Consider the following 15793-nt stretch of genomic DNA (forward strand, 5'->3'; position numbering starts at 1 on the left):
GGGTCGGGTGGGTTGCGCTTCGGCGGGTCGGTGTGGACTTGTTGGGCCAAAGGGCCTGTTCCATCGCTGTAAGTAATCTAATCTAATATAATCTCAGTTAACTGTAAGACTAATAAGGTGGTTATGGCAGGGGATTTTACCTTCCCAAACAGACTGGGATGCCATAGTGTTAAGAGGTTGGATGGAGAGGAATTTATTAAGTGTGTACAAGAAAATTTTCTGATTCAGTATGTGGATGTACCTACTACAGAAGGTGCAAAAGGATGTACCTACTACAGAAGGTGCAGAAGGTGCCTTGGGAAATAAGGCAGGACAGGTGACTGAGGTGTCAGTGGGGGAGCACTTTGGGGCCAGCGACCAAAATTCGATCAGCTTTGAAGTAGTGATGGAAAGGGATACAAGGTGAAGTTCTAAATTGGAGGAAGGCCAATTTTGACAGCATTAGGGAAGAACTTTCAAAAATCGATTGGAGACAGGTGTCAACCTGGTGTCGTGCATGGGAAATCATGTCTCTCACTAACTTGATAGAGTTTTTTGAAGAAGTAATGAACAGGATTGACGAGGGCAGAGCAGTAGACATGATCAATATGAACTTCAGTAAGGCATTTGACAAGATTCCTCATGGTACACTGGTTAGCAGGGTTACATCTCATGAAATACAGGGAGAACTAGCCATTTGGATACAGAACTTACTCGAAGGTAGAAGACAGAAGGTGGTGGTGGGGGATTGCTTTTCAGACTGGAGGCCTGTGGCCAGTGGTGTGTCACAAGGATTGATGCTGGGTCCACTGCTTTTAGTCATTTATATAAATGATTTGGATGTGAACATAGGAAGTATACAAGGCAATGCCCGTATCCGTGGGTCGGGTTTCCGCGGTTTCAGTTAATCATGGTTTACCGCAGCCCGGACATATTATAGGGAATGTTCTAGAACCAGGGACCAGGAGTCTGCCAGGAAGGGACAATTCCCATTTAAATGAATGGGTTTGCACCGATCTGCAGTTTCAGGCTTTCGCAGTAGGTCTTGGAACGTATCCTCATTGGGTATGGGGGAACTACTGTAGTTAGTAAGTTTGCAGATGACACCAAAATTGGAGGTGTAGTAAACGGCTAAGAAGCTTACCTCACAGTACTAGAAGATCTTTATCAGATGGGCCAATTGGCTGAGGAGTGGCAGATGGAGTTTAATTTAGATAAATGTGAGGTGCTGCATTTGGAAAGGCAAATCACAGCAGGACTTATACACATAATGGTAAGGTCCTGGGGAGTTTTGCTGAACAAAGGGACATTAGAATGCAGGTTTATAATTCCTTGAAAGTAGAGTCGCAGATAGACAGGATAGCGAAGGCAGTGTTTGGTATGCTTTCCTTTATTGGTCAGAGCATTGAGTATCAGAGTTGGTTAGACGACTTTTGGAATATTGCATGCAATTCTAGTCTCCCACCTATCGGAAGGATGTTGTGAAACTTGAAAGGGTTGGAGGATTTGAGGTATAGGGAAAGGCTGAATAGGCTGGGACAGTTTTCCCTGGAGCATCAGAGGCTGAGGGGTGACCTTATAGAGGTTTATAAAATCATGAGGGGTATGGATATGGTAAATAGACAAGGTGTTTTGCCTGAGGTGAGGGAGTCCAGAACCAGAGGGCATAAGGTTTATGATGAGAGGAGAAAAATTTGAAAGGGACCTAACGGCAACCTTTTCACACAGAGGGTGGTGCGCGTATGGAATGAGCTGCCAGAGAAAGTGGTGGAGACTGGTAGAACTACAACATTCAAAAGGCATCTGGATGGGTATATGAATAGGAAGCGTTTAGAGGGATATGGGCCAAGTGGTGGCAAATGGGACTAGATTAGGTTAGACATCTGATCGGCATGGACGAGTTGGACTGAAGGATCTGTTTCCGTATTGTAAATCTCTATGACCTGTTCTGATGATGCCACCTTCCAATGGGATTCTCAGAACTGTCCATCTTCTTTCCTCAATCAAGGTTTCCCCATCATGGGTGATAAGGCCCTTAGCCATTTCTGATCCATCTCCTGAATTTCTCCCCTCATCCCATCTCTTCCCTCCCACAACAATAGGGACCTTGGTCCTCAATTATCAACCCACCAGCCTCTGAATTCAAAAGATACCACCACCAGGCACATATTCCTTTCCCATCCCTTATCTGCCTTCCACAAGGAGAAAGTGAGGACTGCAGATGCTGGAGATCACAGCTGAAAATGTGTTGCTGGAAAAGCGCAGCAGGTCAGGCAGCCTCCAAAGTGCAGGAGAAGGGCTCATGAAGAAGGGCTCATGCCCGAAACGTCGATTCTCCTGCTCTTTGGATGCTGCCTGACCTGCTGCGCTTTTCCAGCAACACATTTTCAGCTCTGCCTTCCACAAGTACCATTCCCTCCAGGACACCCTATCCTACTCCTCTTCCATTCCCAACAACTACCCACACAATTGCAGAATGTGCAATGCTTGCTTGTTTACTTTCTCCGTCCTCACTATCTAAGTCCCCAGACACAACTTCCAGGTGAATTGAGTGAAATGCCAGTGAATCATTAATCTTGTCTACTGTATTCACTGCTCACAATGCAGTCTCCTCTACACTGGGGGGACAAAAAACAAACTTGGTGGCTGCTTTGTGGAACACCTACATTCTGTCTGTAAAAATTACGCCGAGGTTCCAGTTGCCTGCCACTTTTACACACCACCATGCTCCCTAGCCAACATTATTGTCTCAGTTCTGTTGCAGTGCTCCAGTGAAGCTCAGTGCAAACTAAAGAACAGCATCTCATTTTCTGCTTGGGGACCTTGCAGCCTTCAGGACTCAGTATCAAGTTCAATAATTGTAAAGCCTGAACACCTCCTTCCATGTCTCTTATCCACCCCCACACCTCAGGTCCTGACATGACATGGGTAGTTCAGCACAGCCGACTCATTTTCACCCACTCACAGTCCCCATTATCACCTATCCAGCTTTTCTTCTCTGCTGGCTTACTATCAATCATCCCTTTGTTCAACTCGCTCTCTCGCTCTGTGCTTTGTTTCTACGTATCAGTACACTCCTTTTTTCTGCCACCCCTTGTCATCAAGATAAATACTACTTTTTCCCCAGATGCTATCAATTCTGATAAAGGGTCACTGGACTCAAAATGTTAACTCTGTTTTCTCTCCAAACAGGCTGCCAGACCTGCTGAGTTTCTCCAGCAATTTCTGGTTTTATTTATTTTATTGTGTAAGATTCACCCCCCCAGCCCTTTTTTTTAGCTCAAGTGACATAATTGTGAAATGTCAGATTCAGATGCAAACAAATATGAATAACAGCAAAATGGACGAACCTATTAATAATCTTTGCTTGGTAATATCGTTTAAATCATCTGCTGGTGTTCTTCAAACACATTAAGTCAGGTCTGCATGTGAATTCGAAGCCTTTTCTGGATGAAGATGCCTATTCAGGGTCGCCATTTGGCTCTAGTATTTATACCAAAAGGTATGGCTTAGCGTGACAGCTTCCCAAAAGACGCGAGTACATTGAACTGTACCCATGGGAATTACGGAGAGCCCTCTCTCCTAAAAGCTCTGATTACTGTATGTTATAGATCATACTTATCTCATACTCCAAGGTTACCCTAATTCACTGTACTTGATGTTGTGAGTAAATCCAATTAGTTGGTTCCTTCATCAACTCCTGAGACACTCTGCTCAAGTCTCTCCAATTAGATTTGCACATCGCTAAAGCGTGGAAATTGCGCACAGTAAAGTCACATTTTCTATATGCTGAACTGGCATGAAAGAGGAATTGAGACCTCCAGCAGATTAGGCATGATTATGCTGAGTCGCAGGGAAAGTTTAAGGGGTGAAATGTCTGCTCCAAATCCTCTCCTATTTCTTATCTTATGTTCTTATGTTATGTGACAATAATGGGTTATACTTCTTTTATATTGTCACTGTATTCTTTTTCCAATGTCTCTCATTTGCAGTCTATCTTGTTGGGATGGTGTTCAATTGGTTCCAATCTGACCTCACACTGAGCACTCCTTCCCCATTCCAAAGGATTAATCTGTGGTCCATTCCTCTTTCTCCTCTGTATACTACACAGACTAACACTCCAGTGCATTACCAAGGGAGTGTTGCACTTTCAGAGATGCTGAATTCCAGACACATCATACCAAAGCCTTTTTTTGAACATGTCCATTCAATAGGCCAGCTTCTTTAGTCTTTCTACACAACCCATATCTGGTAGTATTCCAATAAACTTTCTCTGTATTCTTTTAACATCCTTCCAAAAATGTGGTGACTAGAAATGGACACAATCCTTCAATTAACTTGAATATTCTCTATTCATGTTACAGTGCATATACAAGGACATGATTGCTATTCTACCACTCCAAAGAACAAAGCAATTACTGTTTTTAGTAAAATGCCAATGCTGCTTATACATTTAAGAACAGCATTTCAGAATGAAACTTTGTCCTGTCATACCCAACTTGCAAAACTGGGGAGTCTCAAATGAGTTTAAAACCATGGCCACACATCAGTCAGTCAGAACAAAGCAATATTCATAGCAATGTTTGTGACTTAATGGCCCAGATTTTATTGTCAACATAAGGACAAGGTTAACAAACTTCTCAGGGATTTTGAGTGGTGACATATGAACAGGACTAGATCATTTAGCCCCTTGAGCTTTTCCAAATTGCTCCACTTTGCCATTAGCTTGCAAATATGGCATCCTGCAGTCTAGCTCAACACTGAACGACATTGAATGGCATGACGTTGCTGCATTTATATCACAAAAATAAATTAAACTTTCCACAAAAAGTTAAATCTTATTATTCCAAATTTAAGTACACTTTATAATGATTTGGTTGTATAAATACTCCCCAAACAACCTCTGAGGCACTAAGTATTAAAGATACTGAATTTCATTCTTTCTGATGTTAAATGTCAGAGATCTTTAAGATATCAATCTTTAAAACATCAAATTAAAAATTAAATTTTCTTTTTAACAGTGTCATTTCTGTCTCTTCTTTCTCTCAATTCTACATTTCTTTCCATCTATTCTCTTTCTATATCACATTTGACATTGAATTTACCTTAATTTACTGTAATCCACCTTCCTTCTCATCACGTATGCTATTAATTTCACAATCCTTTAAACTGATTGTGCATCTCTTTAACCAATCACTTGCCATGTTCCCTCAGGCCCATATGCCCTGTTTCCCACTTGCTGCAATGTTATAGCTCAGAATTTTTGCAACCCGTCACTCAAAAACTAAAACATACGAAGCAAAATCTAACTAACAGTATATGGCCTTAGGACACCCTGTCACAACAAATCATGACCCAATCGTACTTAACTTCAGAATAAGTAAATGATGAAACACACCTGTATAAATGAAGTGTCAAAGTTGTTTCCACAGGGGTGTGATTTGAGGTGATAACAAGAATAACTCAAAGCCTGTACAGCACTATTAAGTATTCAAACGAATGAATTTAACCATTTTAGCTCCAATATCAAAAAAGAATGGTGTTTCAATATTTAATAGAAATATTGTTGAATTAATTAAGAAGGGAGCCTCCTGCCTCTTTTAGGTTAAGCTGAAAGTCCAGTAAATCCAGACAACATTAATAGCACAGTTTTAATGACACTAAGCATTTAGTTTTATCTAATGCACAGGATGTGCGTGTCATTGGCTATTGTTGCCAATTTCTAATTGTCCTGAAACCTGTCAGTGATCTGCCTATTTGAGTCGCTGCAACCCACATGGTGTAGTTAAACCCATGTTGACTTGAAGGAGGTCACTCCAGGATTTTGATCCAGTAATAGTGACGGGATGGGAATATAGTTCAAAGACAGAATGGTGTGCATACTGAGGGAAACTTGGAGATGGTGGAGTTTCCATACATCTGCTACCCTTGTCTTTATAGATGGTTGGGGTCACGGGCTTGGATGATGTTGCGTAAGGAGCCTGGGAAGGCCATTGCAGTGCATCTTGTAGATAGTACGCACTTCTCCACTGTGCTTTGGTGGTGGAGGGAGTGAATGTTCTAAGTGGTGAAAGGGATATCAGTCAAGCACTTAAATGTTACTGGAGCAACTCACTTCCAGGGATGTAGAGGGTGTCCCACTGCACCCCTGACATGTGCTTAGATGGACAAACTTTGGGGAATCAGGTGATGAGTTAGTTGTTGCATAGTTCTCAGCCTATGATCTGCTGTTCTGGGCTCAGTTGAATTTGTGAAGTGTTTAAGTGTAATGGCAATAAAAAATGTTTATTAATGATGCAACCTTGTGGAGATCTTGGCTGCCAGCTGGACAGCCAGTGAGAGCTTTGTGTCACCTCTTTTGTATGGGCTTGTTTGATGTGTGCTTTGCATCACCAGAGTCCTTTCTACTTTTGGGTTAATTAGAACAGTGGCAGGGGAGGTGACAGCCTAGTGGTATTATCGCTGGACGGTGAAGCCAGAGACCCAGGAAATTTCTGGGGACCTGGGTTCAAATCCTGTGTTGGCAGATAGTTGAATTTGAATTTAACAAAAGCAAATCTGGAATTATGAGTCTAATTATGACCATGTTGATTGTTGAAAAAGCCCATCTCATTCACTAATGCCCTTTGGGGAAGGAAACTGTCATCCTCATCTGGTCTGGTCTACATGTGACTCTAGATTCACAGCAAAATGGTTGACTCTCTGGTTAGAAATGGGCAATGAATGCCGGCTTAGCCAGCAACACCCTCCTCCCGTGAATAAATTTTAAAAAGGCAGACGCCCTCAACTGGACATCAATTAAGGGCTCCATCGATGGGTTGCAGCAAGAAATCTGTTCAACGACCATCATGGTCTTGAATCAATCTGGGTGGAAGCAGGAAGTGGGCAGGAAAGAGGACACAAGATTCTACCCCATATCCTAGTTACTTTATGGTGCTACCCGCAATGGGAGTCCCAAAAATTGCTGAAATGCTGTAAAGGATGTTTAACATTTTTACTATTTTCAGGATCTTCACTGTGTTTCTAAAACAGTGGTTACCTTGGGAATTCTGAAAGAAGATGCACTTTCAGTCGAAATATTGAGTACTTCTACACCGCAGATCTATCTTCGTTTCTCACATCTGATGGATCTGAGAAGCTCAATTGCCTTTGTAGATCAAGAATGTGTTTTTATCGCCTGCCAGCTTGTTGTGCTTTTGCCTCATCCATTGAAGAGGACAGGAACAATTTCTGTGAACAGTAAAACTAAAAACAACTCTGCACGTCAAGTTGAAAAAAGCAGAGTTGTTTTTGTGGTGGTCCCATGCTGTGGAATCTGCCCAATCAATGTAAACAAGGCAGATTGTATAGTGTCACAGCAATTCTGCAGGCGGGTTGCAGCTAATAGTATTCTTGGAATTAGCTGCCCATATGTTTCCTTCTGTAAACATGAAGTGATCCAAAAGTTTGCTACTGCATCCTGACTTGCAGCAAGTCCCAGGCACCCATCACTCCTGTGCCACTATGGCACTGGTTATTGGCAGCATCCTTCTGTTCAAATTCCTCCGTAAGCTCATGCCTCACTATTTTTGGAGCTTACTCTGGCCGTGCAACTCTCTGGGATTCCTGCAGTTTGCTGGAAAAGCGCAGCAGGTCAGGCAGCATCCAAGGAGCAGGAGAATCGACGTTTCGGGCACATACTTTCCTCATTCCTGAAGAAGTGCTCATGCCCAAAACGTCGATTCTCCTGCTCCTTGGATGCTGCCTGACCTGCTGTGCTTTTCCAGCAACTCATTTTCAGCTCTGATCTCCAGCATCTGCAGTCCTCACTTTCTCCTAGATTCCTGCAGTTTCCCAACTCTGACCCCTTATGCACCTTTGATTTTAGTTACTCCACTTGCTTAGTACCCAAGTTCTGTAATTCACTCTTTAAGCTTCCCTGTCTATCTCTGCTTTTTTACAACTCTGCATCTGCAGACCTCACTTTCTCCCCAACTCTGACCCCTTTTGCACCTTTGATTTTAGTTACTCCACTTGCTTAGTACCCAAGTTCTGTAATTCACTCTTTAAGCTTCCCTGTCTATCTCTGCTTTTTTACAACTCTCCTTAAACTCTCTCTTTGACCAAGCTGTAAGCCACACACCTGACTATCTTGTGTGACTGGTTGTCAGATTTTGTCTGAGGATGCACCTGTGAAGCGCCTTGGGTCATTTTCACTAAACTAAAGGCAACTTGTTGGTGAAGCCAACAAATTCAAAGTATATTAGTATTTTCCTTTTCTAAATGTACACTGCTTACAGATTTAATGACTGGATTTTTTCACAGCCAGTTATAAAAACAAACCTGTGTGAGTCCTGAAGTGATCTCTCATGGCAGACGCTGTGAGGAAGGAATAGTGACACGTCAGCCAAGTGCACTTGAATGGTTTCTGGCCCATGTGCAGCTTCTTGTGATTGGTCAGGGCCCACTTCTCTGTAAAAGTCCGGTCACAAATTTCACACACAAACTTCCTGTTGCAAAAAACAAAAAGGGAGAGATATAAAACATAAGGAGCAGGAAAAAAAAAATTGCACACACATAACACTGCCACAGCGTTTTAAAAAATGAACTGCAGCAACTGTACAGACTTTGTGCAGACAGCATTGCAGGCTAGGCCTGTCACGTCTATATAACCAGGCATTGATTTTTCTGTCGAGACCTGGTACTTCGTCCATTTATTCTCTGTTCTGCGGTTGGACCCAAAGGGTTTGAAAAATTCTGTTACAGTCCAGTTGCCCCTAAGGCAAATGTGAGAATAGATTTCACCTGTACAATCCCCTCACTTATCCAGGGCACATGCTGTCAGAGCAAAGGCTAAATGGAAAGCCATACATACAAGATTACTCAACCAATCACACCAGCATGAACATAACCACTGCCAAAGCGCACACATTTGCACTTTACAAATTAAGACTGAATTACATTCTCTGCTCAATCGTATCCCATTTCCACTTCCTTGTAGGATGATGAAACATCCCTCAAAAGGTTTGACTCCAAACTGGTAAGAGGCATTGATTAACTTGGTACTGTTGCCAGATTGGCTGTCCCATTCCCCTCCGAGATTTAACAGACTGAAGTAACAAGAGTAACAGCCACGGCTTGTTGCAGACTAGGCAGTATACATATTTGTTATAATCTGTAAATCTTCCTTCTAGTGGAGCACTGCAGATAATGTAATTAAAGATAATTTTCATCACATGTTTTCTTATATAAAATAATCTAGACATGTAATTTATATCAAACACAAATAGATTTGGAAACGATCTGCTGTATAATATTCCATTTCCTATAGGGTTGTCAAATGCAATTCTTCTGCCTGTTCAGCACTGGCAGTAAGCAGAGATGAATTTATGATTCTGCCCAGCTACCCAAGAAGAAATGGGCACTGAAAATATCTTCTAAAAGGTCAGCACCAAACAGCTGATTAAAATAAACTACCATCTACCAATATTATAATAAATGAAAATCCTAAAATTTCTCAACAGTTTGATCAGCATAAGAATAAAATAGCATAGTTTTTGGAAGATTTGTACTCAAGATATTTTCTCTTAAAGATGTTTACTGGTCTGGCAAGCATTTGCAGTTTTACTGTTTGCTTTCATAGCCATGGATTCCAGAATCTGCTAACTCCGACATTATAGCTGTCTACATAACTTTGGAACACAGCAAGCTCTACAAAAAGGACAGTAAATACCAAAGAACTAAAGTTAACTTAATCAGAATTACAAACATTTTGAGAAACAAATATCTCATCTCAAAATCTTTAGAAGCTATATAAATAACAACTTATTCTTACATAGTGTTTTAACGTAATTGGGTGCCTCATAAGAGTGTTATTAAGCAAAGAAGTTACACAGATCCACATATTAGGTCATATTACTAAAGCTCGATAAAAGATTTAAGGACCATCTTTTAGGAGAAAAGGGAAATACAGAGAATGAGAATGCTGAGTAAGAGAATTCCAGAACTCAGGCCCCAGGCAACCAAATTCATGTCCACAAATTGTTTATCATTAAAATCAGGAATGCCCGAGGCCACAATGAGAATTTGTACAATTCAAGGGGCTTCCAGAGATAGGGAAGGGCAAATTCATGGAAGAATTGAAAACAATTATGAAAATGTTAAAACCAAGGTGTTGCTTCACTGGGGACCAGCATAAGTTGACAAGTGCGATGGTCATGAGTGAATGGAACTTCATTTGGAGTTTGGAAATGGGCAGCATAGTTTTGGATGTCCTGAAATTTATGGAGTGAGAGATGTGGAAGACTACGTTTGAAGAATAATGAACAGACATTGACACACTGCTTCGTGCAGCTGGTTCCACACATTTTTGATTCCTCATGCATCAAATTATAGACATTCACCACCCAAATCAAGCCATGAGATCTCCTGGGACTAAAAATAGGGGAAATATTAGTAGGGAGAAATGAAAAACAAAAGATTCCCATCCGAATACCTTAGATGATCAAAACAACATTCAGGAGATTAAGCATGCTCCAAAATTGCACAAAATTTAAAGAAATGCCAATGAAGATACCTCTTAACGCACTAATAACACGATAAAGGTATTGAGAGTAAAAACACATACACACAAGTAAGTGCTGCAAAAAACCTGCATTAACAAAAGATTCATTTGGATTCTTAGTCTTAGAAAAAAATAAAGGTTTTTCTTCCTCTGACTTACATATTTTAAAGTTATGTTTCACCAGCATCTGCCATTGTAATGTATAATTACAAAATTACAGTTTAATGAATGTAAAGAACTAGCAAAATATTCAACAGCTCAGTTCAGGACCTATTCTGCACATTTAACTGGAGCATCATATCTCATTTCCAATGAAGAAACCAATTATATCTGCACGCACATATTTCAGTGATTCATGTCAACAAGCACTAAAACTACCAGCCACTGATGTGACAGACAACAGCCTGTGGCCTGTGGAAAATGGGTAAAATCTTTTAGATTTTGAAATAAATTGACTCTAAGGGTAAAATAAAACAAATATTGATTGCCAAGTTTTGAGCTGGAAGGTAAACGATTACTCCCTCAAGTTACAAAAATGACCTTCAGCATAAAATAACGCTCTTCGTATTGGCTTTCAGATTCCTGATCACTTCTGTGATGCTTAGGTTAACTGACTACTTCTGATCTCTCTGCGGTCAATACTAAGACTCATATACAATTTCAATATTTTTGCCTCTGCTGCTACTGGGAGTAGACCAACTTCAAAATGCTCCCTTTTGTATTATTTCATGGGGGATTTGCATGTCACTACCAAGGCCAACATTTGTTGCACATCTCTAACTACCTGTGAGAAGGGATTAAGTGTCATTTTGAGCTGCACAAATTCATCCACTGAATGAACTGAGCAACAGTTTAGAGTCAGAATGGTGTGTGGTTTGGAAGGAAATTTGGAGGCAGGGGAGCTCCCAATCGCCTGCTGCCTTCATAGAAGTTGAAGGTTTGGAAGGTCGTATCGAAGCACCCTTATTGAGATGCTGGAGTGCGCCTCCCCCTTCTACAAGCTGAAGTCCCCACCTGCTTCAAGAAGACCACCATCATCCCAGTACCTAAGAAAGCACATGAAATGTGTCTTAATAATTACCGCCCAGTGGCTCTGACCTCCATAAACATGAAGTGCATCAAGTGGCTGATCATGGCCCACATTAACTCCAGTCTCCCAGTCTGCTTCAGTTCTGAGCAATTTGCCTACCAACGTAACTGGTCCATAAAGGACATCATTTCCCTCGCTCTGTACTCATCCCTGGAACATCTAGACAACAAAGACACCTGTGCAAGACCCCTGCTCAACGACTACAGCTCCGCCTTCAACGACATTATCCTCTCCAGACTGATCTCAAAACTCTGAGACCTAGGTCTTGGCTCTGCCCTCCACAACTAGATCATCAGCTTCCTGACCTGTAGACCGCAATCAGTAAAGATAGACATCTACACCTCCTCCACTGTAACCCTCAACACAGGAGTCTCCTAAGGATGCGCTCTTAGCCCTCTACTGTTTCCCTGGATACCCACAACTGTGTTGCCAAATTCCGAACAAACGCCATCTACAAGTTTGCTGACGACATCACTGTGGGGTAGGATGGATATCTAACAGCAATGAGTCAGAATACAGAAAGGAGATAGAGGTTTGGTAACATGATACAATGATAGTAACATCTTTCGCAATATTGGCAAAACTAAAGAACTGATCATTGACTTCATAAAGAAAGGAGGAGAACACACCCCAATCAACATTAATGGAGCAGAGGTTGAGAGGGTTGAGAGTGTCGAGAGTGTCAAGTTCCTAGGAATGACAATAACCAACAAACTGTCCTGAACTTCCTATGTAAATACAACTATCAAGGTGGCACAACAACGCCTCTTCTTCCTCAGGTAGTTCAGGAATTTTGGCATGTCCACAAGGACCCGCACTAACTTTTATAGATGCGCCATAGAAAGCACACTGTCTGAGTGCATAACGGCCTGGCACGGCAACTGTTCTGCCCAGAAAGGTTGTGTGCACAAACCAGACCATCTCAGAAACCAACCTCCCATCTATGGATTCCACTTATCCTCCATGGACTCTCTTGCTGTCGTAAATTTGCCAACATTATCAAAGACCATCAGGCAGAAGATCCAGAAACTTGAACACATACACCAAAAGGTTCAAGAACAGCTTCTTCTCTGCCGTTATTAGACTGATGAATGGCTTCTTTAACTTCAAATAATGCTGATCTTGGTAATGTAGATCTTGTCTACTGCACATCCTGTGCACTGTAACCTATATGCCTTATTTCACTTCAAGTTTTTTTCACACATTGTTTGCAAACAGTGCAGGCAGATCAAAGTGTTTCACTGTACTTAGGTACACGTGACAATAAATCAAATCAAAATCAATCAACATAGTACACATTGCTACCACAGTGAATGTTTAAAATGGAAATGGGAGCATCAATCAACCAGGCTGCTCTGGATAGTTTTGAGCATCAAATGTTAACTGCGATCATCAAACCGATGTCATTTATGATTTTGGTTAGTGCTTGCTTTGTATTATAACGGAAATGAGAATTTGACTAAAAGAATTGAAAAGTAATATTGCATTAACTTAGGAGAATGTATCATGCTTAAGGAGTTGATGCAAAAGGAAGGTGGGAACTGAGTGGTAATTTGCAACAACACAATGATTGAGGGAGAATTATTTGGAGAAGCAATTCTATATTCCTCAACATCAAAGAAAACAATGTCCATGTGCTGTGCAAAAGTGAACATCAGAGCATTTCTGTGTTCACAATAAGTAAACATATATCAAAGATTTTTACATAAACGTGACCATGAAAGAAAAGGTGTATGCAGGAGAGAAAGACAGTGAAAACAAGTTTTATGGTCGTACGTCTGTTGGAATCTTTGTATTCAATGAAGTTCAGAAAGTACATTAAGCTAAGCCACAATGAGATAGGATAACGTTCACCATTTTATGATGTTTCAGACAATTTAGTGGAATTAGAAGTGAGAATGGAATGCAGCAGAGGAAGCAATAGAATACTTTGTATATGTCTCTAGATTATTTATGGCAATATTAATATTTGTTCTTCGGAGACTAACTCTTTCAGTAACAGGGAAAAGATTCAAGTAGAAGTCATTAATTTGTAAATAGTTGTCAGATATTAAAGTAGTTAACATGGGTTCAATGTACTTCAGTTTTTTGGAAGGAAGAGAGAATTCTGAGTATTCTCCTCAGAGTAAAGAAGTCTAAAGGAAATAGTTAATAAAGGCGTTCAAAACTATGAAGGATCAAGTAAGGAAAAACTGCTGTCACTGGTAAAAGGAGAGCATGGGACAGCAGTGGAGATGGTGATAACCATAGAATGGGGGACACAGACTCATTTTTCAAACAGCCTGTCAATTGAAATGGTCAGTCTCTAAAGAAGCCAATCTAGTGCGAAGATCATTTCAATTGACAAAGTACTTGAAAAATGAGTGTGTATTTCTCCTCTATGGTTAGCAACATCTCCACTGCTGTCCCATGCTGGCCATAGAGCAGGGAAGACAGACTCGTTTTACAAACAGCCTGTCAATTGAAATGGTTTTTGCACCAGATTGGCTAATGTGGTGCGAATGCCATAACAATTGACAGGCTACTTGGCCAATGATTGTTGTTGTTCTGAACAACTGCATTCATTGTTTGAGTAATATCTGCGAGATTACACCATTTTTCCTTTCTTTCTTAGCCTATGTGGTGACTGTTCTGTCTCACCTGCCTGGAGGTTGCCAAAGTTCAGTTTAAGTGAACTGAAATGCCTGGTAGTGTTTTACATCTACCCTGGAAAGGCTTACTTGATGGTGTGTGTGAGACTGTGCCCTGGCCCCAGCTGTTCTGAATGGGTGGCCTTGCCTCTTTCGTTACTCTCAATGTGTCCCATGGCTAATAGCTCCTTCCCCAACACCTCTGAATCCTCCACCTGACCTGAAATCCTTCCTCAGTCTCCTTTTGATGGTGCCTCGGAGTGGCTAATCTTCCCCTCCAACCTTCCCCAGACTACTTTACAATTCTCCCATCACTCCTCTCAACAATGTCCCAAGATGGTAATGACAACATTTTCCCCGACCCACAACCCAAGCTCCATTACCTGAACTAAGCTTTTCCTTCTCTATTTTGTAATGAGTGTCGGTATGAGAGACAGCATGGGTGAGGGAGGGGAAATGAGGAAACTGGTGAAATCTGAGTTCATCCCTTGTGGTTGGAGGGTTCCTAGGCGGAAGATGAGGCGTTCTTCCTCCAACCGTCGTTTTGTTGTGGTCTGACGATGGAGGAGTCCAAAGACCTGCATATCCTTGGTGGAGTGGGAAGGGGAATTGAAATGTTGAGCTACAGGGTGGTTGGGTTGGTTGGTCCGGGTGTCCCAGAGGTGTTCTCTGAAACGCTCCGCAAGTAGCCGGCCTGTCTCCCCAATATAGAGGAGGCCACATCGGGTGCATCGGATTTCACCAGTTTCCTCATTTCCCCTCCCCCCACCCTGTCTCAGTCAAATCCATCGAATTCAGCACCGCCTTCCTAACCTGCAATCTTCTTCCCGACCTCTCCGCCCCCACCCCAGTCTGACCTATCACCCTCACCTTGACCTCTTTCCACCTATCACATTTCCGACGCCCCTCCCCCAAGTCCCTCCTCCCTACCTTTTATCTAAGCCTGCTGGACAAACTTACCTCATTCCTGAAGAAGGGCTTATGCCAGAAACGTCGATTCTCCTGTTCCCTGGATGCTGCCTGACCTGCTGCGCTTTTCCAGCAACACATTTCCAGCTCTGATCTCCAGCATCTGCAGACCTCACTTTCTCCTCAAAGATATTATCAGCTAGTGCTCCCTTCAGCAATCTTATCAGCTGCTCTATCACTATGTGTACGTACAATCTGAAAGAGTTATAAAAGCTATTTTAACAAGACATTTATACCATTTTTCTATATCTGCACGTTTACGTGATAAAAATGGAAAGCAGCAGAGACAGGACATGAAGATTTTAAAGAGGGTAAAAAGAAATTAGACAGTTTCCAGAGGTGAATGATTACAGATAGGTAGAGAGATTGGAAAGCTGGGATTGTTCTCCTTAGAACACGAAGGTCTAGGAGAAGATGTGGCAAAGATTTTTAAAATCATGAAGAGTCAAACAGAAAAAAAAAAGAGAAATTTTACAGGAGTTGAAGATTGATAAGCAGAGGGTAAAACAGTGGTTAGAATCTAGAACACGCTGCCTTTTAGGATGGTGGTAATACATTCAACAGTACATTTCAAAAGGGAAT

General features: G+C 41.6%; 1 protein-coding gene across 7 annotated transcripts in view; it reads right to left on the bottom strand.

The window, feature by feature from the left end:
• znf407 (zinc finger protein 407) overlaps nucleotides 1–15793 on the bottom strand; it is a 499933-nt gene that overhangs the window by 205439 nt on the left and 278701 nt on the right. For all 7 annotated transcript variants that reach the window (XM_043688651.1, XM_043688646.1, XM_043688647.1 and 4 more), the window contains exon 5: nucleotides 8302–8468. In XM_043688651.1, the coding sequence (XP_043544586.1) occupies nucleotides 8302–8468 (167 nt within the window). The remainder of the gene's footprint in view (nucleotides 1–8301; nucleotides 8469–15793) is intronic.

The sequence above is a fragment of the Chiloscyllium plagiosum genome, chromosome 4, assembly GCF_004010195.1.
Source record: "Chiloscyllium plagiosum isolate BGI_BamShark_2017 chromosome 4, ASM401019v2, whole genome shotgun sequence".
NCBI classification, from domain to species: domain Eukaryota; kingdom Metazoa; phylum Chordata; class Chondrichthyes; order Orectolobiformes; family Hemiscylliidae; genus Chiloscyllium; species Chiloscyllium plagiosum.